Genomic DNA, 27,754 nt, shown 5'->3' on the forward strand with positions numbered 1-27,754 from the left:
ATTTAGCCTCTGCAGTCAAATTAAATGTCCCTCCAGCCCTAAACCAATTTTCCTCAAAGTAGCAAATCATCCTGTGCAGCTTCAATGTGGGACACTAACAAAAATATGCCACTTTTTTTTTTTAAAGCTAGAAGACAACAATGACATCTAACAGGCAAAAGCTACCACTAACACAGTAATCATTCTTTTTTTTTTTTTTTTAAACATTTACTTCTGTCACAGCTCAAGAAGCAGAATCATTCTGGCTCAAATTGAACTTGATATGCCTCATACATCTTTTCTTATTTCTGTATTCATAACTTTTACATCTTGCTAAATCGTGTTTGCGCAGTCTAAGGGATAAACCTCGCAAAGGGTAACGATTTCACCGCTCTGATAGACTCTGAATTTAGTCCATCATGATAAGAAGGAGAAAATGCAAGGTGAAAGCCTATAAAGCAAGTCAAGGCTTTCTCATAATCTTCCAATTTGTATTGTGACATTTCAACGCATTTATTCTGCCTTGTCGTCATGCGTGCCTCCTTTTGTAGAGATGTACCAGTTCATGGTGTCGGAAGGCGCCGCCATCGGCACGCCGGTGGGACGCGTCATCGCCACGGACGCAGACATGGGAGAGAACACGGACATGAGCTACCTGATCCAGGAAGGAGGCGAGCTCTTCAAGGTGACCACCGACGACGAGACGCAAGAAGCTGTCGTCTCCATCAAGAAGGTACGTGAGGATCCAAACCGTTCTGTAGATGCAAAAATATGCTAGCATAAGTGCTACTTTTGTTTCAATTATGCTCCTCACTCAAGGAGTGACTTGGCGCCAAGATGCCAAAAGCAGACATTAGGTGAATTTTTCAGTGACCAATCGAGGATAGGTGAGAAAAAAAAAGAAAAGAAACATTTTTCAGGGTATACATTGTAATCGGGTGTCACCCTTATAGTTCTGCCAGTTGAGTTATAGAGCCACATTTTTGGTCCTGGAACTGATCCAAACAATGACTCAGCAATTATCCCAAAGGAGAGCGTTGGGCTAATTAGTGTCGATTATACCTTGATGGAGCAAAATGGACTCCTTCTGTCCCCTATTTTTTATTTTATTTTTTGGAACCCAAATGGTTTTACTTGAATATTGATTGTGGAACTTCCAGAGTCGAACACAACCTGCAGGTTGACTTTCAAGTTTCTCCAATTTAAACATTTTTTGTAGTTGTACACATATAGATTAAAGATAGCCCTATGTGATAAATCTAACATGATACAATATTGCCAGGAGTTGTTAGTGTACTGAAAATTAAAAAAAAAAGTGTATGTGTATATTTCATCAGTACGTAGTGTTTACTGTACCGGTAAGTATAATATAAATCGTGTTTATATATCGAAGCCTTCTTAAAATAATTCAATCAGGAAACTTTTTTTTTTTTTTACCATTTGCATCATAAAGAAATGATTTGGACAAAAAAAATAAGTTTAGCAAAAAAAATATTTTTAAGGTGACGATATTACCATGTTTTGGCTTTACCCGTATATGATTTTGCTCGTACTTTTAGAGTGTTCGACTTCAAGAATATTCTATTCTATTCTAATGTTTAACATCTTTCTACCACATGCCTTTTTGTTTTTTGCAAACTTGTCCAGAAATTGTTGATGTTGTTGTTCTAGCTCTATCTTTGGTGATCCAATATTCTTTGTGGGAAATGTGTGCAATTATCCGACTTCTTTGTTGCTGTTTTTGTTTAATAAAAGTGACAGCAGGGTGAATTAGGTTGCCAGTGTTTTGGCTCAATAACTTCTTAATGAGGGTGTCTGACAGCCGCAACTGAGACAAAACACACTTTCTTTTTTTCCTCCCCCTTCTAGCCATTGGACTTTGAGAGCAAGCGCACACACAACGTCGTGGTCGAAGCCGTGAATAAGCACGTGGACCCTCGCTTCGTGGACCTGGGCTCCTTCCGGGACCAGACTATAGTCCGGGTCAGCGTGTCGGATGTGGACGAGCCGCCGCAATTTCTGCCTGCTGATGGCGCTGTCATGGAGGTGAAGGAGGATACCAAAGTGGGAGCGCTGGTTGGCGTCGTCACGGCCCGAGACCCCGATGTGAAGGGTAAACCAGTCAGGTATGAAAAGACACAAACCTAGAAAAGTGCTATGGATTGATGGATGGATATGTGGGTGGGTTGGTTGGTTGGCGGATATGTGGGTGGATGGATGATGGATATGTGGGTGGATGGATGGATGGATGGATGATTGATATGTGGATGGATGGATGATGGATATGTGGGTGGATGGATGATGGATATGTGGGTGGGTTGGTGGATGGATGGATGGATGGATGGATGGATGATGGATATGTGGATGGATGGATGATGGATATGTGGGTGAGTTGGTGGATGGATTATGGATATGTGGATGGATGGATGGATATATATGTGGGTGGATGGAGTGATATGTGGGTGGATGGATGGATGGATATATGGGTGGATGGATGGATGGATATATGGGTGGATGGATGATGGATATGTGGGTGGGTTGGTGGATGGATGGATGGATGATGGATATGTGGGTGAGTTGGTGGATGATGGATGGATTATGGATATGTGGATGGGTGGATGGATATATGGGTGGATGGATGGATGGATATGTGGGTGGGTTGGTTGGTGGATATGTGGATGGATGGATGATGGACATGTGGGTTGGTGGATGGATGGATGATGGATATGTGGGTGGATGGATGATGGATATGTGGGTGGGTTGGTGGATGGATGGATGGGTTATGGATATGTGGGTGGATGGATGATGGACATGTGGGTTGGTGGATGGATGGATGATGGATATGTGGGTGGATGGATGATGGATATGTGGGTGGGTTGGTGGATGGATGGATGGGTTATGGATATGTGGGTGGATGGATGATGGATATGTGGGTGGGTTGGTGGATGGATGAATGGATTATGGATATGTGGATGGATGGATGGATATGTGGGTGGATGGATGGATATGTGGGTGGATGGATGGATGGATGGACATATGGGTGGATGAATGGATATATGGGTGGATGGATGGATGGATATGTGGGTGGGTTGGTTGGTGGATATGTGGATGGATGGATGGATGATGGACATGTGGGTTGGTGGATGGATGGATGGATGGATGGAAGGATGATGGATATGTGGATGGATGGATATGTGGATTGGGTGGGTGGATTGGTGGATGGACCATCACCTCCCTACGATAATGGCATAAAAGTTCATTGTCAAAAACAATAAATGTCTACCTGTATGCGGGTTTTCCTAAATAAGTCTTGTCATGAATGCGGTGTAGGTCCGCAAAAAATGTCGGAGACGGCTGGAGTTTGCTGAAAAAATATCATCAATTAATCAACCACAACTTGGCTTTCATAACATTATAGACGACTGCAAAAAAAATATTCAGTTTGTCTCTTTCCATTAACGTTTATGCCTAAATAAAAATACCATCATACTCCTACATAATATATTTCATAATTGGTTCCTAGGGAGGAGACACGTTTCTAATTTATGTCTGCTCGAGTTTGGGAAATGCTGGTGTGTTTGGACATGTTGTCAAGATGCAAACCAATTTGAACTGTTTAAAGGCCCATCATTGAGTGTGGTTTAACTGGACTAAATTAAGCTTGAATTGACGTGCTTGTGCTATGTGACTGTATGCGAGAAATGAAACGGATAAGGTCAACGCTCACGTCAGTAAACAATGCAAAGGGGCTCCCACTGCTGAATATGATGACAGGAGGGCAAAAGCAACACAATTGTTCTGTCTTTCTGCTGGCTTAACCACTGTAAATACCATTTTTATTGGAACCAAATTTATATCATGAAAAATGAGCTTAAAAAGAGCCATAATTCACCGACAGGGCCCGCCGATGTCATCTCAAACTGCATAATGGATGGCGCTTCATCGTCTCTCTCTTTTTTTTTTTCTTCCTATGATCGCGGCGCATGATAAGAGACACTATCGCCGAGTAATCTGCTGTACCAAGGTCTTGGGTTTACGCATCCTCGGAAGAGCAATTGCCGGCTCCGGAGGCGGGCGCTGGTGGGGGGAGTAGATAAGGGCTAAGACAGTGTCGCTGACGGAGTGTAACACTGACACTCACGGGGCCGGTGCAAATTACCTCCATTAAAAATGCATGAGGCGCCCGGGTTCCAGGTGTAATAAAGTACAACACACTGGCAGCATTGTTGTTCGCAGGCCGCCCAGAGCTACTAGGCTGTGCCGGTGTGTGCGCTAACATGTACGCTCGTGTGTGCTTCGTGTGCGCATTGGAAAATGAATGGGTGATTAAGTGGATGGGAGGACAGGCCGGGAATCTGGCCAAAAGCCACCGACTGGGCTAAGTTGGCAAGCTCACGGCCTCGGGCGCTTTAGTAGCACACACACTCTTTAAGACCTGCATATTAATGCAACCCCAGCTTTGAGTTAAGGGGGGGGGGAAGAAACACACACACAGTCGCAAAATTTATAGCAATGCTTCTCGGGTGCTTTGCCACAAACTTCAAATGGCGGCAGCTAAAAGCACGGCACATATTCCAGCAGGTAAATCAAACAGCTGGCAGACAGCTGCACCTGTCAAAAGATGATCCCGGATAGACAACAAGTATGGAAAAAGAGATTGCTGTCAAATTTTAAGAACATAAATCCCTGTTTATGGATGGGGATGGGGGGGGGGGGGAGAAATGGGCGCTTGTCGGTCAAGTTTTGTTGTGTCGCAGCTCGGTGGATTAAAAGAAAGACGCTTTCATCCAAAGGAACAAGAGATTTATGTAAGGATGTGCTGCAATCCACACACACACACACAAAATATCTGTTCAGTCTTAGGCAAAAAAAGAAGAAAACGGGAGCAGAAGAAGCGTTGTGGGTTGGTTGGTAGCAAGGAAAGTTATTGGCGGTGTAGTGGTTCACGTAGCTGAATTTGGCTGGCAGCTTTAGCTGTTGCTAGTGTGGGATCTCACTGAAAATGATTTCTTTTGAAAGAGTTAGAGTCCCTGTAAAACAAAAATAAATGTCTGACGTCATGTTGAATGTCATACTTTTAATCACGTAAAACACATCGAGGTTTATTTTATATCGACGCCTTCATAAAATAATCGCCTAGGCTAATTCTTTTTTTTCCTTCTTCAGATTTTTCAGGAAATACAAAAAAATTAACCATTTGCGACACGAGGAGATGATTTAGGCAAAAAATATTTTTTCCCAAAAGGGTGACAATATGAAATGCTACATAAACTAGTGCAGAAATTGCATGGGAATGCTGAAAGCTGAATGCTAATAGCTGAATACTAAGTTGAATGCTTATAAAGTAAATTGAAAGCTAAATTATGTGAAAATGAATAAGTATTAATTGTATGTGAAAGATAAAGGAATAAGACAACATAAGTGGGAATGTTATCAGCATTCCCACAATGAAGCTGCCTTGACTTGCTGCAAAGAAGAATGTTGTTGCACTACCAATTTTAAATAATCTAAAACATGGATGCTACTTCATCTAGCACACGCTAGCTCGCACTTGGGTGACCTCACCCTCCCCCCACACACGCGCTTCTGCTTTTTCTCAATGACCTCAATGACGGCCGGCAACGAGGCGCTTTAGGAACGCCACACCAGCGCACTCTCCGAAGGGAAGGTGTATTTTTTGAGGTATAGGCTAGTTTAGCTAGCTTGCTAACTGCACATCACAATTGCACTTGACGTGTCAATGCAATGACAAATGTGTCAATGTATCTAATGGGAATTAGATAGCATTTTGCCATCTGCGTTTATGAGATCTGAAGAATTTTGGTTGTGGTTGGTCAGAGGGCCCTCATGAGCACATAAAAAAAAATATTGTACTGGTCATGTCATTTGTATCCACATGTCACCTTTCAGCAGATTGTTTTGTTGACTCATCATTGTTTGACACATTTGTGTTTGGTCCGGAGTGCCATATGAAAGTTTAATGTTATTTTTCCTGAATCGACAAAAATATCACACGAATTAGAGATGTGTTGTTTTGTCATGGGACGCTATTAGATGTCTGCCGACTGGAGCACAATCTGGAATGAGGTAGCGTACACTCTGAAAAAAATAATAAAAAATATATATATAGAAAATATTTCTTCCTGTTAGAGCCTCCTTGTTTCGATTTAATTATACAACAACAAAACAGTTAAAGTGAGGACAAAAAAATATTATTTAATGAGGACTCGGCTATGATTCATTTAGAATTGGAATATAAAATGATACAAAAACATTGTTGAAACTGATAATGGTCTATTGGAACTTTTTTTCCATACACACTAAATGTAGGTTATATTTTTTTGCTAAAGGTTCTCCATCGATCACAGCACGGACCAGGACATGATCTTCCACATCGATCCCAGCTCGGGCGCCATCACGCTGGACAAGATTTTGGACCGTGAGACAGCCGGTTGGCACAATATCACCGTGAAGGCCGTAGAAGCAGGTATGCTAGCTCAGGCTAGCTCCTTATGCAATATTTGCATATCTGACACATAAATTGGGATATTATCAAGAAAAGTTTGATTGCATTTATGTCTGGTAATCTTTTTGAAAGTGTCTTAAATGTCATCTTCCCATGTCAGCGTGATTATTACTGCTGGGTGCAGCTTTTCACATTTGTATTTGTGTTGTGATTGCCGGGGACATTTTTCGACCTCATTTCTTAAAGGGTAACCTGTGAGGTGGCTGATGAGAGACACTCTGTCTCTGTTTTTATACTAGCTAGCGGAGGCTCTTGTGTATAAAGTATCGTTGACCTCGACCTCCGCTGAACCCCCGAGTCCGACTCACCCAAACCCTTGGGTTCGATCGAACCCTGGTTAAGAGCCACTGGCCTAGTAGCATGATTGCCTAAGTATGTTTTCAATGTGTTGCAAAACAAGAAAAAAAATGAACAAAAAAGAAGAGTCTAGTCCCCTCCATTTACCTTTTACGGCTTACCTTGGCCTGGATCATTTTGAATTTTCACAGATATAAAGCTATAAAAACAGTTCAGAAAAGGGCAGGACATTTTACAAGATTGCACATTATATTGCCTTTTGTATATGTCCTAATTTTATTCTATTATCTGATTTTGTCAGCGCAAGCGCAATATAAGAGTGTCGAGAGTGAATCATTCAGCTCCATCATTTAAATGAATGCACTCCACTCATCTTGTCAAAAATCAAAATTGAAGCAAATAATGTGGTCTGAAAGTTAGAATTGCAATGATTGACATGTCCCGACCATACGGCGAACGGAAATAAACCGGAGCCGGCAGCGGATAACAGACAATCTCCAATTGCCGCCATCATTATCTGCTAAAGTTCTTGAAAAGGATACTTGATTCGTTGAGCCGTTTTCAACAGCAAAAGTTAGTATTTGGTCCACAATTCATTTGGTAACTTCATTATTTTTCATGTACAATTAATATCTTAAAAATCTATTTTTTCCACTTGCTGTCAACTGAAGATGACATCAGGAAGTAGGTAACCACCAATCATGGCTCAGTTTGCTGACCAAACCCCAAAAACCGATGAGCCATGATTGGCGGTGACCTACTTCCTCAGCACAGGTGATTAGGCTTTGTCGCCGATCTTACACAATCTTTCGAGATGAAAAAAAAAGAAAGTGTTTTCCCTATGTCAGTCTCTGTTCATTATCGAAGACGTGTTACACATCCATTATAACCCAAGGATCAAGAATGATAGCGCACTTTACAAAATTGAATGGATTGCATTTTCCTTTGTGAAGGCAGCACTTCATAGGCTCCCACTGTGACAACAACTTCACTGAGCAATCAAGTGTGTGATGCTAATCAAAAGCTAAAGCTAATCCAAAACAAAAGACCAGTGCATTTCTGCTTATTTTTAGCTTTGACCTAATGTGTTGTCTGGCCATATAGTCTGAAAGTGGATACAAACATTCTGCCAGTTAAGCCCCACGGATCTCAAGTTGTAGTCAGAGAATCTTGCCATTAACCCCTGGGCGTTATTTTATTTTGAAATGGCTTGGTCAGAGCCAACAAAAAGCCAAAAAATGGTCAAATAACGCCCAGGGGTTAAGCTGGTTATTATATTCATCATCCTTACTGAAATGACACAATTCACAAAATTCTGACGCAATCACTCACTGACACATTTATGGCAGTTACACAAGATTTACTTGGTTGTTTAATTCCTCGGTTCAGACACCCAACATTTTGTATACAAGCCATTAAAATGTCTGTTTTCCATAATACGTCCACTTAAAGGCCGCAGATGCCACAGGGTTCAACTTGTCTGAGGACATTGTTAAAACTGGCCACGACCTTTAATTACGCCGCACGTCCTTTGGCAACCTTTGAACTATTGTATCGCCGCGATTGGACAAGTGACAAGAGCTTTGCGAATACGCTCGGCCGTGTGAGCCCCGGGATTAACCCGGACTAGCAAAGTGCAAGATGCACACTAAATGTCAGCAACTGCATAACATGTGTGCTCCTTCTCCTCCAGTACAAATACACGCACGCAGCCCATTTTCACATTCATCCAATTAAAAGTTCTCCTCGCCTAACCCTTATTTAGCACTTTCTCTAACACATCCAGCTAAGTTAGACTGACATATAATTTTCTGATAGCAAGTATGATATCACATAGCTGAAATGTGTTTTTTTTTTTTTTCCTTCTTCTTCTTCTTCTTACCCAGACAGGTTGGTTCAACCCTGGGGATAGATAGATAGATAGATGGATACAGGTGCGTTTGGAAAGTCTTTATCTCTTGCGGTGTTGAAGGGAAAAACAGATTCACTGCAGCATAAATTGTCTGTCTGGCAAATCAATGTGCGCAGTTGGATTTTTGTAACATCAAAACATGATTCTGTCCAGCAAGCGCTGCGTGTGTTTCATCAAAACGCAGAAGAATAGAATAATATACAAACAAAACAGCCGTTTGTCCTAAGCACGTCGCCTTGAAATTTGGTCACATGACGTCGACAAGGCCAGCCTGTGGGCACTTTGACGTCCGTTTCAGTCGACAACAGGTTGCAGTGCCTGAAAAGGGATACTTTACTCATTTTCAGCAATAAAAGGTTGATATTTTGTTTGTCATGAATTTGATCATGGAAATATATTTTCTTGTACAATTTGCCACTAGCGGTCAACTGAAATTGGCATCACGTGTTGAGGGATCAGGTAAAGTAACAACCAATCACAGCTCAACTTGTAAACGTGAGCCGTGAATTCATGATGGCCAAAATATTCACTTTTTTACTGCTGAAAATGGCAAAAATGTGTAAAGTATCCTTTTAAATCTTAGTCCACACAACCATGTTTAGACTACTGGGGACACATAGAACACATTAGCCCAAAGAAAATGTTTGACTTCTAATTTAAGTATCTCTGTAAGGTGTACTTTTTCGCAGAGGATAAAGAATATATGCTTATGAGTATCGTTATATTGCGTGTCTACTTTAGTTCAAAATATATGTTTCTTAATGCGTTGCAACACCACCATATTGATGCTATTCATAAACCCGTATATTACATTTCTCATTATTCGTTAGCATTAAGCTAGCAGACTTTAACGCAAAGTTATGTGGTTGTTCTAAATACATAATGTGTGATTATCTTTGTTTTTGTTTGACAGTAAACCTTAACTGAGAGTGGCATTAAAACATATATATATATTTATTTATTTACTATGCCAAACTGCTGCATTTTGGGAAGTGAGCAAAACCCGGGTATTAAATTGTGTGAGAGAGAAAAATAAAAAATAAACTAAATCATATCCCCACAAAACCTCCGATTTTTTTTCCAAACGGTGGATGCCGCGGAAGAACAAGGAGAGAAATCAGCGAGAGTGCTTCGGCTGCAAAGGTTGCCCGCGTGCCGTAATGTGTCACGACGTGTCCCCGTGACAAATTCAATCAAGAGGTCATGGCTGCGGGATGAAATAGACAATTCTCTGCCGTGATGCTCCTCCAAAGGCCAGCAAGGACTCAATCATGTTGTACTTTTCCACTCAGACAACAAGTTAGTACCTAATAGAGATGTCTGCAAAGGGGGGAAAAAGAAAAGTAGTCGCCACACAGATTCCAAAAACGATACGTGACCAGTCCAATTGAGACGTGTGTGTATGAGTTATGTGACATTTGTGTGTTCAGACTGTGCACAGTGGCAGAGTGCCGTCATGCAACGGCGGAAATGTCATCCCTAAAGGTTGTGCTGTATGAATATGGAGCCTCTTTTGTGAAAACCAGCAGCGTTTTGGTTGCAAAATTCCCTTTCAAGACATAAAAAAAAAAAGAAACGTTTGGTTAGTGACCAAATGGGCCAAACCTACTTTGGTACATTTGTAGGCAAGGATTTGCTTTTTTTTTTTTTTTTTTTTTTTTTACAGAAGAGCTCAGTATTGTTCATTCGATTTGACATCATCATTGCTCTCCTTTTTTTTTTAAAAAAAATAACAAATCAATTAAAAAAATTTTAATAAATGTTTTTTTTTTTTTTTTTTTAAATACATATACATATATATATACATATACACACACATATATATATATATATATATATATATATATATATATACATATATATACTTTTTTTTTGTATGTGGGTGAGTATGTGTATGTGCGTGTGTGTGTGTATGTGGGTGAGTATGTGTATGTGCGTGTGTGTGTGTGTGTGTGTGTGTGTGCGTGCGTGCGTGCGAGCGTGTGTGTATTCAAGGATTTGCTGAATGCATTCAATGGCATTTTTTTTTTAAAACATTTTTTACATACGTTGAAGCGTATTTGCATTCGAACGTACTTGTAGCTAAATGCTAAAAACATGCGTATGTAAAAAAAAATTAAAAAAATATATATATATTTTTTTTTTTTTAGCGTTTGGCCTACATTATACCAATACATTCAAAAATGAAGTAAACATTTATTTTGTCTGCAGTTCAAGATTTGTGCTCAACATTTTTTTCTTAAAATGCTGCGGGGTGTGCGCATGCTCATTACCCACCGTGTGTTGTGGGAAAAATGCAAACATTTTTGCATTTAGCCTGCACAAGTACATACCTGTGAGTACCTTTTGAGCATAAGTTAGAAGGTCGTTTAACCCGTGGGCAGTATTTTATTTTGAAATGGCTTGGTCAGAAAACAACAAAAAGCCAAAAAATGGTCACAATAACGCATATGGGTTAAACGTGCATCCAAATAGTTTCACGAGTATTTGCAAGTACATTCTGACGTATTTAGATATGTTTACACATATTTAGAAATATGTTTGAATGTATTTGCCAGTTAAAAAATATTTACTCCACATTGACAGTTCCACGCACAATAAGAAAAAAATCCATTTAGGCACTGATAAAACACGATGTTCTCATGGCATATTACAAGTCACATTGTTACTGACACTGGAATGAAACCCCCCCGAGGTCTTGCCTACCCGTTAAGTATAAACCAAGATTCTGCATCACATATATTCTTGAATTAGTTTGGCGAACAACACCTTTAAAACACCTGGGGACCCGCAAACATGAGGAGCGGCAAGATGATGTCAGGAGATGCCTTGTTATTCCCTGTTGCTTTATCTTGATAGCGGCAAAAAACGATTTCCCCACCTCGTTCTTGTCTGAATATTGTCGCGGAGAGAGTGCATTTTTCATTCTCCTTCTTTTTACTCAGGCATTCAGAATTACATATAACCTTGCTTCATTATTTGATTCGTGTGGCGTATATATTTCTCATGGACATCTTTTTTTTCTCTCCGCTTGTTACGCTCCTGTTAAAGACACAACGGCTCATTTTAAGCTACACTTTCTAAGGGGTCCTTGGTAAAATATATTTAAAAATGCTTTTCAGACGAGTATGTACCTAATTATGACTTTGCTTCTCAACTCACTTTGTTTATAAAGCACTTTAAAAACTAAGTATCTCTGCATAAAAAAGTGAGACATAGAAAAACAAATACAGTTAAATCAATAAATTAATAACATAAAAACAGTAAACACCATAAAACACTAAAACAATGCCGAGTCTCATGCTCAGTCAAAAATAGGAAAAGATGTGTTTTAAGACACATTTTAAAAATGCATTCTGCCTTCGAAACTGTAGGAACGGCACTTTATTATTAATGGTGAACCCCCCGTATGGATTAAAGTACTCGAGCCTTTTTTGCAAATGGCGGCAAAGTGATAATAATTTCATATTAAACATGGCTCTAACCTGAGCACGACTTTGCCAATAGCGAACGTGTTTGTGGTCACATGACCCGATAGAGGGCTCTCGTTGACTTATCTCACTTCTGGCTCATGCCAAATTAATTTGATGAGTTTGAGGACAATTCAATCGCTTACTTACAAGCTCCTTTGATCACCAGGTTTCCTGTAGTGGCCAATAGTTTTGCGGTCACAGAAAAGGGCCTTCCCTAACTCTTTGACTGCCAAAAACGTTAAATAACGTTTAGTAAAATCCTATGGAGGAGTGCCAAAGACGTTAAAAGACGTTGTTTTTTTCAAAACAGAGGTGAAACTAATCATTTTCTATTGTTGATTACTGATAAACGGAATAAGGTAGAAACAAACTTTTTTTTCTGATGAAAGATGAGAGTCCAATCTTTCATTTGGTAGTATGTGTGTTTCCATAGTCCAAACACATAATTTTCTGTGGACCTTGAAAGATCAGTCAAAAATGCTTAAATCTGCTGGCACCCACGGCATCCCTTTTCTGAAAACGTCTGGCAATCAAAGAGTTAAATTGTCCCCACAAATCTGGACACATTACATTGTCCAAAATGTCTTTGACGTTGAGGGGGAAGTAATGGAGTCGGGTCCAACATTTGACCATCAACATTTCACTCGAGTCTTTTTGTGCCATTTTTGATATTTGTCTCATGCAAAATACTCTATCAGCCTTAACTCAATAAAAGTTGGACAAAAGTAGAGACACTAGAGACCAGATGCATACGTCCACGATGCGCATGTGCAGTCAAAAATGTTTTATTTGCCTTTCTCCAATGTGCTGCCAGTTTGTAGCACAGCGAGTCCCAGGAATCTGCACAACAGCTGGCGAGTGCCACAAAAGATGCCAACAATCTACACAACACAATCCTTTTCTTCTTCTTGTCCATCAGCAGACACATTTAGAACAGCACCGCTTGCGCCACTTGAATGAATCCGTCTCACTTGATAGTTTTTTTTTTTTCTTTCTCCTCCCACCGCCTCATAGAGGCAGCTTGGGCTGCATAAGTGTGGGAAATTCTTACATTGTTTCATCTGTTTTCAATTCTGGAAATTGAAATGTTTAATGTGTAACATGGGATGATTGCTGCTTTTCATTGGGGCTCAGCGGGGGACAGCGACATAATGAGGAGACAAAATTAGCAGAACACAAACGATATCTTTTTGCCAGCGGAGCTCTTCCCGCCGTTCTGATCTCGTTCCCGCTCCGCCACAATGCGGCCCCATAAAAAAAAAAAATTAAAAAAAATTCATTGATGTGAGGATTATACTATTAGTGCCGGCCAGCATTCTCATCAGCTGCCGGGACACTACAGGACCCGACACTGTATGTGCAGAGATTGCACCAGAGAGCGGCACAATGTGGCTATTATTTTCACATAGCCACTGGCTCCCATACAAGAGCTGGAGACATGTTTCTATATCTCTAAAAAATATATACAGTATATTACTGCTCTATTTCTATTACTGTGGTATTAATTGCGGTGTAGAAATTTGCAGTTTACAGTTTGCTAGCTCGTTAGCTAGTTAGTTAGCCTGTTCGCCAGGGAGTTAGCTTGCTAGTTATGTTGTTAATGCTAACAACTAATTAGCTAACTTGCTTAAGTTAGGCAAATAGCTAGTTATGTAGCTCGGTTGGTAAATACTCAGTAGACTTGTCAGTTCGTTAGTGAGTCATTTTTTGCTATACAATTTTTTTTTTTTTCAATCACATCTGATGTTATTATTAATGCATGTCGTCCACCATTTGAAAGAAGCTTTTGTTAAAAGTAAGTGCACATAATTGCTACTGTTTTTGCACAGTTAAAACACTTGACATCAATGCAGTGAGTGACTTTTAACTCCAGTGATTGCGTTTTTTTGGGATGATTCATAATTACGTGTGCTGTGACTGCTGACGTACTCATAAAAAAAAAAAAAAGTTCTCTAATCAAGATATCAAGCTAACACCTGAAGCAAACAAGACTTATTTTGCTTAATTTTTTCTCATTTCCTTTCTATCTCCAACTTGAAACTGTCTGTCGTTCACTCACTCACACGCACATTGTAAACACATGCTACGTATATAATTTATATCGAGGCGCCGCCTGTACATAATGTTTTGTGAGGACATCGGACAAATGAAGATACAAGGAGACGTCAAAGTAATTTGAAGTAGCTTTTGATTGTGCTAATTATAACATCCTCGCACCTCCCACGTTGACATTTTAGCCCATTAAGAGCGAGCGCCGCCCGGGTGCATGCGTTCTTGCTCCTGTGTGATCTCGCTTAAATGTCCTAATGAATAAAACAAACGCCTTTGTCACTGCGTGTTCCTCATAAGCTCGGCATATTAGTGAAGCGCTGGATGCGAACGTTTGAATAATTGGTGTCTGTTTTATGATATCGAACAAGAAAACAACTCCGAAACAGATTCAAATGACGGGTTAAATATACTTTCACTCTTTGACTGCCTATTATATGTTTTTTTGTTTCGACTAAGTTTTCGTTTTATACTATTTCGATTAGCATAAATTACATTTATATTTTGGGGTATGCCAATAAACAGTCAACTCGGCTTGAATTCTCCATCCTATATTTATTCACTTTAAAACGTGAAGGAATATTTTTGATTACTATATTAAGTGTAATCTTTGCGTGTCCAAATAATTGTATTCAGGATCTGATGAAGAAGGTTCCTTGCAAGGATTTATTTAGAAGCTTCTAAAGACACAGTCAGGACACCCACATCTGAATGCAATGTGGAGCCCCCAAGTGTGTAACAGTCTACAGAACATCGACTCATTTATACTCAAAAGATAAAAGGTTCCTCCTCCCGGCTCTTGATTGAACGAAGGGCAGACATGTCATCTCCTAGATTGAACAAAGTTGTAATGTTGATGGTAAACAGACATCTTTATACAGTTCCCCTTCTTGATTGGGGGAACAGATGTAATCAAGATCTGACCCCAGACCTTCAGTCTCTAATGACAAGAGACTCTTGACAACATCATGCACATTCCCCCTCCAACAGCATTGAGGGTACGAAGATCAAATAACGTTCACAAAATCACCATCCCACTGTATTCTTTTAAACACTCATGATTATATCACATTGATATGCCTATAAGTAAATTCAAAAACAGTATAACATCAAATTGAAAATGCTAAATGTCTTCAAACGCGACAGTGACTTTAAGTGTGTTCCTCCCAACGTAGCTCGCAGATGCCAGACGTTGTTTTGTGTGCAAATGGAGGAGGCGTCGCATTAAAAGCTCTCAGAAGTGAGCCGCAAAGCTGAGCCCACTGCTTTCTTCCGTACGGGAAGAGTCTTGTCAGATTCCGTGTGCGTCTTTTCCTTCTGCTTTCTTGACAGAGCAAAACAGCTGCCTTAATAAATCAATCTGTGAGCATGTTGTGCTCATGCTTTGACTTATTTGCTTACAAACGGCAGTAGATCGTCGCCGCCCGAAGCGCCAAAGCGGCTTCCGTACCGTCACTGCGTTAGATTTTCCTACATTATTGCCCGCGTTGTAAAGACGGCACATGCTGGCACCTCTGCACTCTTTGTCAATGTCGGCGTTTTGACGGCGTGAACCGGCAAAGTGCTGCAGCTAACTTGTGAAATCAAATCACCCTTCGGAGACAGCCGCGTTGATTCAAGTGATCAATTTGATGTGACCGATGCAAGGCTCACGAGACCGCCGCTCTTTCTGTTTCCCGTGTAGATAACCACACCATGGCGTCGCACTCGGCTGTGAGCATTCGGATATTGGACGTCAACGACAATCCTCCTCAGCTGGCCACACCCTACGAAGCTTCCGTATGCGAAGATGCCAAGGCGGGCCAGGTAATTTTTTCTTATTGACTTTCGACTACATCTTGCTTGTGTAAATATTGTGCTTCGGCTTTCTCCAAAATTCCAAAAACATTCTTCTTAAGTTAATTGAAGACCCTAAATTGTCCATGGGTGTGAACGAGCTGACTGGCAATTAGTAAAGCTGGGATAAGGCTGAAATGCTCTATAACCTTTACAGAGGAATTTATTTTGACCTTCTCTAAAATTTTCAATGCACATGCCCAACTTTTCAATCCTTTTTAGACAACTCTTCTTATCGTATTGTAAGTGTCTACTCCATGCATGTGCGGCACCACACTGCCCCTAAGAGGCCAACCCGAGTACAGCAGGCAACATCTTACTTTCTTTGGTCCTTCCTCTGGTCTCCTGACGACCTCACGACTCTGGCCGGAAGTGTTTGGTTTAGGTGAACGGTATGGGATTTTTTTTAATAGGTTTTAGGTGAACTAATGAATACACACACACTCGCACGCACGCACACACGCACATACACATACTCACCCACATACAAAAAATAAATAAATAAAAAAATAAAAAATATATATAAAAAATATAAAATATAATAATATAAAAAAATATATTTAAAATATATTTAAAAAAGGAGAGCAATGATGACATGTCAAATCGAATGAACACTCGCACATACACATACACATACTCACCCACATACAAAAAAAAAAAAAAATATATATATATATATATATATATAAAAATATATTAAAAAAAATGGAGAGCAATGATGACATGTCAAATCAAATGAACAATACTGAGCTCTCCAGAAAAAAAAAAAAGGAACATCTTACTTTGCTACTATTTTTCTATTTGTTTTCAATCATTCAAGGAATTCCAACCCATATGTTCACAAGATCCACGAAACGTGATCCCTGAGATCAAGAATAAAGTGTTCAAGTTGCAGGGATGAATGGGCACGAGGATATGATTGTAGTTTTCATGGTGATTTGTGCAACCTGCCCGAAATGTTTATTATACTGGCTCTCATGAGCAGGTGTACTTAATGTTGTGGGTGGTGGTTATAAATGTGCATGTGCATCCGCCATAGAAAAAAATATTCAAGAAGTTGTTTTTGGGGCATTAAACAGCGTGAAAAGTCACCGTCGCAGGTGAGACCATTACCACTTCGATGGGTTCTCGCTGATAAACATTAAAAATTCAAAGGGTTATTCGGGTGTTTTATGCTCCACGCACACACAGTGCAAATGCCCTGGGCTAAGTTGGAGCCAATTATGTGTTGAAAACAAAGGGGTAATTAAAAAAGCAAGGCTTAAAAAACAGTCCAGCCTCCATGCTGGATGTCGTATTTACATGTGTAATGAGGTTCGGGTGTGTCCTCCTCTTGATCCGTGGGGCTTAAATGCTTACATTTCCCAATTCCCGTCACCCGCTACTTCTTTTTCTTTTTTTTTTCTTTTTCACCCGCCGCCTCCCCCGACCTCCAGACGAAGCCTGCATTAACCTTCCGCTCCTAATCACACGAGTTGATTAGACGTCCTGCACCAAAACTGATGGTCCGCACGCATTGTGCAAGCTCTTTATATAAATACAGGAAATGCCTACCTAGCAACTGTTGGCACCTGTGAGGGGAGATGGAAAGGCGGGGTGCATATGAAAGGTTATTCGCATCAATTTTTACTTGTCTATTCTGGCTTTTAATGGTGTTGTAGAGATGGCGGCTGCGGCTGGCTGCTGGGATTAAATGAAAATGTGTTTGCTTTTGGCCAAAGGCTTTCCAGCACTCATTTTCAGTCTCTGGGGGATTCACAAGAGGGGGGCCTGAGGGAAAACAATACTTTTCCCCCCCTACCTATTATTTTCATAGGTAACAGGGGTCCGAATGAAACACTGTATGATTTAGAGCAAGGAACGGGTTGCGTCGACAGAGAAGTTTGGTTAAAGGAAGGGAAAACAACAAGATGCTATTCAGTTCAATTCAATTGTTTACTTCAAATTCCAGGTTCATATAAGAGGCACGGTTGTAATTGCTAAAAAATAAAATCTGGTAGTTTTGCTGCGATGACTGTCGAGCAAGATTTATAACGAACGTCACGTGACCGAACCAGAAAGCATGCAGGTGCGCCATGACGGTCACAAGGTGAGCCCTTCAGCATTGAGATGTCATTTTAAGTCTAGATGAATTAAAAAAAAAATCAAAAACAAAAAAACAAGTCGATTTTTTTTGCTTCATTAATATTCCACAAACTCATTATTGATAGGAATAACGTGTTTACAGTTGTGCAGAAATTTTTGACTTTAATTAAAAATATATATATTTTATATTCCTGGATTAAAAGTGTTTTTTGAATACGGCATTGCACTACCATAGGCTAGATTATGGTGCATTCCGAATGACGTACAAATCAGAAACTGATTCCTAATCATTATCAATCAATCGATCAATCGGCACGGCTCAGTGGTAGAGTGGTTGCCTCACAACCCTGAGTTTGTCGGCTTGATCCTAGACCTTTGTAACCGCCTCGAAGTAGTAGTAGTACCATTTACCTTTTTTTTTCTTTTCTTTTTTCTTTTTAAATCCCATACCGTTCACCTAAACCGAACACTTCCAGCCAGAGTCGTGAGGCCGTCAGGAGACCCGAGGAAGGACCAAAGAAAAGAAGACCATTTTCCTTTTACATAAATTACCAAAAGTAAAGTGAAACTATAACAATCCGGCAGCATTCTGGCGGAACCTCAAAGGGCAACATCTATTTGAAACTGGCATAAATGAAGAAAATATTTCCTTCACTTTAAGTAAAAGTCAAATATTTCTGATGAGTTTCTCCTCCTTGCCTCCCGCACCCTGAGACGAACGTTCACTCCTCTCCATTCCATCTGGCTACTGTGAAAAGCAAAAATAAATAAATAACTCAACGTTTGAAAGCATTCACGCTGCTTTTGTTGAGCGCCGAGCGTCTGAGGCCTGAGACGCTGGCAGAATGCATTAGAAAAGCCCACACAACACCTGCTACATTTCGCATCAACACAAACCAAATCAACTGTCAAATTGCCTGCGTCGAGTTTCCAAACTTTTTCACAGAAGGCTGATCCTGGCATCCATGTTGGCTCTGCAAATGGGCCGAGACTCCCTCCCGGGGTGCGGCACATGGCTTCGTCAAGATGCATAGTGCAGATTTACTGCACGGCGGCATCTATAGTCTTCTATGGTGATTATTGGATGGGCTTGTTGTCAATGTTCTTGCAAGGCTCTTTGGGAGTCAGAGTCGTTGACGGTACGTGCACGTTCTCAGCCAGGTCATCGGAAAAGGTTACCAACTTGACTCTAAAAAGGCTTCTTCAGTTCAACATGGTTAGGCATGAGAGTCTTTATCAGGAGTGTACATCTCTTCCCCGAAATATGTTCTCATTCCACGGGAAGATTTTTGCAGCATGACCGATTGATATGCTCGAACACTGAATGCGAATGAATGTCTCTGGGGTTGGTGAAGGACTCTGGCCTGGTGGCCTGGTGGGTGGTGTCTGGTCGGTGCTGGATTTCACTTTCCTTTCTTTTCTTTGGTCCTTCTTCGGGTTTCCTGACGGCCTCACGACTCTGGCTGGAAGTGTTCGGTTTAGGTGAACGGTATGGGATTTTTTTTATAGGTTTTAGGTGAACTAATGAATGCACACACACTCACACGCACACACGCACATACACATACTCACCCACATACAAAAAAAAAAAAAGAGGAATGATGATATGTCAAATCGGTCAAATTACCGAATAAACAAGATGGATTTCACTTTCCTTTCTTTTCTTTGGTCCTTCCTCGGGTCTCCTGACGGCCTCACGACTCTGGCTGGAAGTGTTCGGTTTAGGTGAACGGTATGGGATTTTTTTTAATAGGTTTTAGGTGAACTAATGAATACACACACACTCACACGCACACACGCACATACACATACTCACCCACATACAAAAAAAAAAAAAAAAAAGAGAGCAATGATGATGACATGTCAAATCGGTAAAATTACCGAATGAACAATACTGAGTTCTCCAAAAAAAATTAAAAATTTATTAAAAAAAAAAGAATGGGAATGAATGGGGCATTTTAGGGGACAAATGTTTAATTTGGGGAAAACGGTGATCATTTAGAATGAAAAAAATATATATACTAGCCCCATTGGCGTAATTTTGGGGAAATTTTGAAATTGGAATGATTTTGTGGAAGGAAATGCATGTCCAAAAAGTAGGAGTGATTAAAAGAAACGGGAACGCAAGAAAAGTTGCGGTACCTTTGCAGATTAGTCAAATGAGGTAGCTTTGGCAAAGAAAACTTTTCAAGTGCCAAATTTCACACTCTTCTGTGTTTATTGTCTGTTGTTGGTATGTTCTTTTTTCCTATTTATTTGATGAATGTCAAGGATAAAACTTTCCTCTCAATGCTGTGATACCATTTTTCACATTCTATACGGCTGAGCAGTAACATTTTTCAAGCTGAAGGCAAGTCCTTTAACTACTGAAAAAGTCCTATTTTCTCACTCAACTTTTTTTCTGCTTTTCAGCCCAGTGCACTTTGAGCTTTATGCCTAAAAGTAATTTCGCTTTTAATGTGCGTTAAAAATGTGTCGACAGCTGGCACTCACAACAAGCTTTTGTTCACCGTGGCGCCATCGGCCGCATCCGGTGGGTCGGACTGCTCCCACCTTGGCCCCAACTAAATCAGACAGTATATTTGAAAAGTCAAAAGTTATAGTTTAAAAAAAAAAAAGGAGAGCAATGGTGATGACATGTCAAATCGGTAAAATTACCGAATGAACAATACTGAGCTCTCCAGAAAAAAAAAAGAAAAGTCAAAAGTTATTTAATCCACATCGGCACAATTTTTTTTTCACCCCAGCTAACAAAATAAATAGCATGTAAACATGTTGTTTTTGGGGCGAGCAGCACGGTGACACGTGTGACTCTCAACTCAGACCTTCCTATGTGGCATTATTAACATGTACTTTTTTTGTAGTGTATCTGACGTTGTAGCCTTTGTTTTTTTTTTTTGGAAGGCTCAGTATTGTTCATTCGGTAATTTTACCGATTTGACATGTCATCATCATTGCTCTCTCTTTTTTTTTTTTGTATGTGGGTGAGTATGTGTATGTGCGTGCGTGCGAGTGTGTGTGTATTCATTAGTTCACCTAAAACCTATTAAAAAAAATCCCATACCGTTCACCTAAACCGAACACTTCCAGCCAGAGTCGTGAGGCCGTCAGGAGACCCGAGGAAGGACCAAAGAAAGGAAAGTGAAATCCGTCTTGTTTATTCGGTAATTTGACCGATTTGACATACCATCATTGCTCTTTTTTTTTTTTGTATGTGGGTGAGTATGTGCATGTGCGTGTGTGCGTGCGAGTGTGTGTGTATTCATTAGTTCACCTAAAACCTATTAAAAACTCCCATACCGTTCGCCTAAACCGAACACTTCCAGCCAGAGTCGTGAGGCCGTCAGGAGACCCGAGGAAGGACCAAAGAAAGGAAAGTGAAATCCGTCTTGTTTATTCGGTAATTTGACCGATTTGACATACCATCATTGCTCTTTTTTTTTTTTGTATGTGGGTGAGTATGTGCATGTGCGTGTGTGCGTGCGAGTGTGTGTGTATTCATTAGTTCACCTAAAACCTATTAAAAAAAAACTCCCATACCGTTCACCTAAACCGAACACTTCCAGCCAGAGTCGTGAGGCCGTCAGGAGACCCGAGGAAGGACCAAAGAAAGGAAAGTGAAATCCAGCACTGACCAGACACCACCCACCAGGCCACCAACCAGAGTCCTTCACCAACCCCAGAGACATCTAAATTCCAACAAATTAGGGAGGCCTCAAGAGACCAAAGGAGAGACTGAGGAAGACATCATCCACAGACATCATCAGCCTCCACCGATTCACGTTGTAGCCTTTGTAATGGTTATTTGTTCCAAGCCTGCCACTCAAATTTGTATTGACAAAAGCCTTCAGAGATGAATGTCCCTTCGATCATTTGATGTCTCGCTATTTATTTGTTACCTCCCGTGGCTCCCCCGAAATGGAAACCCCTTCCTTTTTCCTCTCGCAACCTTGAGCGGTCCGACGGGTCCCGAGCAGGCAGGCCGCACCTTTTGGGAAAGTCTCCCCCCTCTAGCTTTCCAGCCGAATCAGGAGATTTAAGGGGGTCAAGAAAGGGGAGCGGCGGGTAGAAATTTAATTAGGTGATTGTGCTTGAGGGAGCGACGCCAGCTGCTCGATAAACTCCCACACAAGCCGCACGCTCCGCCTCTTCCGTCGTTCTCTTTCTGTAGCTTGCACTGTATAGGGACGAAAGGTCTCATCGAACAGACTAGCTCTTTGACTGCCAAAAACGTTAAATAACGTTTAGTAAAACCCTATGGATGAGTGCCAAAGACGTTAAAAGACGTTTTTTCAAAACAGAGGTGAAACTAACCATTTTCTATTGTTGATTACTGAAAAACGGAATAAGGTAGAAACAAACTTTTTTTTCCTGATGAAAGATGAGAGTCCAATCTTTCATTTGGTAGTATGTGTGTTTCCATAGTCCAAACACATCATTTTCTGTGGACCTTGAAAGATCAGTCAAAAATGCTTAAATCGGCTGGCACCCACGGCATCCCTTTTCTGAAAACGTCTGGCAGTCAAAGAGCTAGATGTGCCTCATCATGGTTGGTCAAAATTCTTCAGTGAGGTTTAAATAGGAGCTCATTAAGATTTGTTTGCTCGGAAAGGGCGCAGTTTTGGCTTGACCCGCGGACGGCGCGGAGTCGCACCCCTGCTGAGGACTCTGACGCCAAACGCAGATCAATGCTCACTTCATCCATTTCTTCAAAGAAATTAGAGCGTTCATTTCTGGGTTGGAGACAAAACTCCTGCTTGTGATGCTCAACACCCTCCACCACTTTCTGACTTCAAAATTGCATGAACCTGAAAAGGGCTTTGGAGAATGATGAGAAGATGAGATCAGGTCTGTTTTGGCAGAGACTTTTTTTTTTAGCTTGTACGGATCACAGACGAGTGTTGGAGTTTGTTGTTTGTAAGCGGGAGATCACAGAAAAAAAATATTGTCTGGCGCTGAGGGATTTTTGCGTTTATTAAAGTGTTGTTTTCCAAACGTCTTCATAAGAGAAGGGTCGTTGGCTGCGGAGCGGTTCGCAAAGCTGGTTTTAACGCGGCTGGCGTGGAATCAGTTGCTGTGAAATCATCAATGGCGCTTGCCCTGTGGTTAAATGCCAATCCGTTCAAATCCGTTCAGCCTGCCCAGACAGGATGCTGCTTAATGAAACGTCAGACGGTGGATTTCAGTCGGGTCTGCTGAAGGAAGGCAGGAAAGTCTTGATGATGCCTACGGCCTGGTGCAACGCATCCTGGGATAGCAAGACTCTGGTCACCTTCAGTTTGGTTGAATTCCGTCGCTAGTATTTTCCCATACAACAAAAGATGAATTCCTATAGAGCACTTTAAAAATGTGACTACGACGAGCTTTGAAGACGAACAGAGAGGAGGCTTGCCTAACATTTAGCAGGTCGCCGTTCCAAAGACTGAGCCCGGCAACGGAGAAAACCTCTGACCCTGCGCTTAGTCCTCTGTCCCATGTAAAAGTTTAAAAACAAATCAAATCGATATAGAAATGAAGTTATGTGCTCCCTCCTACCAGCTCCAGTTAGGATGCAAGCGGCAACCAACTGAAGACGCTCAAGTGAGAGCTGGCGTTACAGTCATTAACAGTGTTTTAGCGGGCATGTTTTAGCGGGCATGTTTTAGCGGACATTTCAACATGCTTTTTCTAAGTCAATTCATAGTCTAAATCAGTGGTCCCCAACCCTGGTCCTCAAGGACCTGGTATCCAGCCTGTTTTCCATGCCTCCCACAGCCAACACAGGTGATTCACATCATCAGCTAATCAGCAATCTCTGGAGAAGGCTGATAACGATCTCCACCTGTGTTGGCTGTGGGAGACATGGAAAACAGGCTGGATACCGGTCCTTGAGGACCAGGGTTGGGGACCACTGGTCTAAATGATTAAAACTGGAAAAATTTATGGTTTAAAAAAAAAAAAAAACGGTCAACTTAGATACATCCAGTTGGCTACCATTTGCGGTTTAGAAATTGTTTCGTAACGCATATAAAAACAAACAGGTTTTTGTTTAGATTTTTGAATGTGTGTAAACTTAAGTGAAGGCAATTCAAACCCTAGCATTTTTGTCTTCATCTCGGCACATGGCAGACATCGCAGCGACGAGTTTGTGACCGACTCTGATGTGTTCCCGCAGCGGACGGGATTTGGTCTGCAGGGAAGCTGGATGAATTGCCAGCGAGCCTCTCCGGGGGATGTTTTGATGTCTGTTCAGCTCACCGCGAATTGTATTCTCACCTCATTGTGTCCACGCAGAGTTCTCCAAATTGGATCACAGTTGAGTTTTATCTTTGAATGTGGATCACTCTTCTTATAGAAGATTGCTGGCCGACACCCCAACCGCGTTTTGTGCCTTTCAATTCTCCCCGTCCTTTTATATTCCTGATGCATTTTGCTTCTCGCTGAAGTGAATACGGCAGCCCGAGTGAAGATTTCTGTCGCTTTATGTTCTGGGAAGCCTTTTAGCGAAGCGTTTGAAGAGTTGGCCCGTAGCTTTTTTTTTTTTTTTTTTTTAAATGCAGATTTTTTCAGAAATACTTTTCTGACTTAAAGACCCGCTCATTTGCACTTTGACTGAAAGCCTTCGGACTTCAACATCCATTCAAGCTTTTCGGAGTTCTTTCTCAAATGCGGTGGCTTTGTTTGCTCTAAATGGATCCAAGCATTGTGTAGCTCGAACCTTTCTCACGCAGCATTTTATCTACCATTTGTTCTCTCCGTAGATAATTCACACCATCAGCGTGGTGGACAAAGACGAGCCGCAGGCCGGACATCACTTCTACTTCACGCTGGCCCCGGAAGCCTACGGCAATCGACACTTTGACCTGTGGGACATCAAAGGTGAGATTTTGAAAGAACAAGCAGGCTCTTGTGGGCTTTTGCACTTCTCAATGTTACACTTTAGGCCCAACTATTCGTCTACAAGCCATTAAGATGTCAATTTTACATAACATGTCCCCAAGTTTGTTGTTCTTGTTAGAGTCATAATGACCCGCTTCTCCGAGTTCTTGCGTGCAAAAGTAAGCACAGCCCAAATGACAACAACTATTCCTCTACAGTATGACTGACAGCTCCAATAAATAAACACCCTGAGCATAATATCCCGTGATTGACTTTTTGCCAACTTCGCCGCACATCCTTTCGCCCAGTTGGCCTTGCCCACCCCCCCCCCACCTACAAAAAAAAAAAAACACGTGGGCAGATCCTCGATTAAAGGCGCGGACTTAAGCCAACGTGACACGCGGCTAAATCAAGATTAATGTGACACCGGGGAAATGTCACGGGAGCAGCCTGAGCTACGGGGAAATGTCAGCGCGCTGAGCTGAGGTAGCGAGCGAGGGCCCCCGCCGCAGCCTGAGCGTGAACCTGCACGCACGCACGCACAAACGGGCGGGAAGATGCATCCCTCAAGCTTCCTCCAGCTGTGTACGCACACGCACGCATTGCGTACACGCACACATCCGCCGGCATGTGTAATTTCCTCAGCGCTGGCGTGACATGCCGTGTGTATGCGAGTGATTAAATATATGTAAAGGTCACATGTCACCAACCCACCGCACGTGTTTGTTTATATGGTAGGCCAGGGAAGGCAATCAAAAACATCCCCGCTATAGTGAGCCTTGTATACCTACGTAAGTGTGTGTGTGGGGGGCACCCCCCCCCCCCCCCTCCCACACACACACACACACACACACACAGACTTTGTAATCCTCCCACCCGTTCTCGTTGTTGGCCTCTCCCGTGTCTCCTCTGGTGGACGCATTTGTCAACCTGTCACTTTCAATCTGCCGCATCGTCTCCTCCTCATGCCGTCCGTGGGACGCGGCACACACCATGATGAAGAGGAGAGGAGAGAGAAAAGAAAATACCCCCCCCCCCCCCTCATGCCCCCTCCCCTATCAGACCTACCTATCACCAACACCATCGTGCTGATAAACACTTTTAATGTTGTCAGCGGTCGTCAGGAAAAGCAAACATCAGCACGGCAAACTCGGCGGATTCCTGACACGACGCTTACGGCAACCAAAGTTACTTTAAGCACTTTGCTTGATTAGATTAAATCATTTTTAATTGTGTTAGTGTCTAAATAGTTCAGCCCGTGCCCGTTGTATGTGCGAGCACTTTTCATGTTACTCATTCTCCGGCGTTATTTTTCTCTCCTTCCGTACTTCTGAAACACGTTTGGACTGGAGTTTGTCTTCAATTTTTACACAAAAAAAAACATGCACGTGAATCTAAGTGGGATTGACACGTGATAGAAACTTAAACCATAAACATGTAGTATTTAATTTACTAATTTACCGATGACGATTATTAGTAGTCAAGGAGGCCGATAACCGATATTTGAAGCCGATATTCATTTTCACTAAAGGGGGGTGGGGGAATATTGGCGTAAAAATGGTTTAAAATACAAATGGCAATCTTGATTCAGTTGCAATGTCTTAAAGCATGTTTATTGAAAAAGTTTTCAGTTTTTTTTTTTATCTTAACAAAACGTTCAGGGACCTCCCAAGGTTATCGGTACGTCTTAAGTGAAATGGAAACTTAACCAAGTAAATGCCATAGCGCTCTATAGCTTTCAACAGTAAATTAAAAAAAATAAATAAATAAATAAAAAATAAATATAAATATACATATAAATATAAAAATACCTCAAATCTTAAACTTTCACATTTCTTTGTTTTAATGTCTAAGAAAAAACCCAAATGGTTTAGAAGGTTCCCAGGGTCAGTAGCATCTTATATAGTTAACTGAAAATTTAAATAAATAGCTCCCTGAGATTAAAATGGTTTTATATCGGCCATCAGATAAAAAAAAAAAAAAAAAGGCCAATACCGATATTTGTGAAAATGCTCAATATCGGCACACTTATCCCTCACTGCTACGACAACAACAACGGACATACCAATGAAAACACATTTTAAAAAAGTACGCACATTTTTAAATGAAAACTATTTTTTACATTTCTTAAGATATGAATATTTTGTTTATATTATTTAAATACCAAATAATATGTCTTCCTGGCGTGCCAGAGGAGCCCGACGGGTGCCGCGTGGATGATGTACGTTGTGGAAGATGGATTGCTTGATATCTCCTATGCAAGCGCGCACACCACGATGCTCCGACTCGATTTGTCAAAGCCTCCGCAGGAATTCTCGTCCATCCATCTTTGTCTGCCGGACGGGCTTCATTCACAAAAGCGCTGATGTTTAAATTCTGTTTATTCTGCTTCCGTTCTCGCATGCGTTCATGTTTGTTTACGGGAGGAAATACACACGATTGACGTTGAAAAACAAGCGGCCGTGAAAACAAAAACAAAATCATGTTGATGCAAACAGTAGTGATGGAAGCTTCATGAAGCACTTGTGATATTTTTTGACTCCTCTAGATGGCACTATTGGTTTAAAAAGGCAGTGGAAATGTAATACATTTTCATTGCACTAGCCTTTGTAATGGAACCGAGAGCACCATCTAGAGGAGTAATAAAAATAGCAAAAGTGCTTCATGAAGCTTCATGAGGCTTCATTTTCCCATCACTAGCAAACAGTATCTCTGTCGTCAGGGCAACCCTTGCCCATC

The 27,754-nt window shown here is 41.3% G+C and overlaps 1 protein-coding gene across 2 annotated transcripts in view; it reads left to right on the top strand.

Moving 5' to 3' along the window:
* cdh22 (cadherin 22) overlaps positions 1-27,754 on the top strand; it is a 226,968-nt gene that overhangs the window by 186,628 nt on the left and 12,586 nt on the right. For both annotated transcript variants that reach the window (XM_077573091.1, XM_077573092.1), the window contains 5 exons: positions 531-712; positions 1,849-2,105; positions 6,330-6,466; positions 15,921-16,042; positions 24,898-25,015. In XM_077573091.1, the coding sequence (XP_077429217.1) occupies positions 531-712; positions 1,849-2,105; positions 6,330-6,466; positions 15,921-16,042; positions 24,898-25,015 (816 nt within the window). The remainder of the gene's footprint in view (positions 1-530; positions 713-1,848; positions 2,106-6,329; positions 6,467-15,920; positions 16,043-24,897; positions 25,016-27,754) is intronic.

This window comes from Vanacampus margaritifer, chromosome 8 (assembly GCF_051991255.1).
Source record: "Vanacampus margaritifer isolate UIUO_Vmar chromosome 8, RoL_Vmar_1.0, whole genome shotgun sequence".
Lineage (NCBI taxonomy): Eukaryota > Metazoa > Chordata > Actinopteri > Syngnathiformes > Syngnathidae > Vanacampus > Vanacampus margaritifer.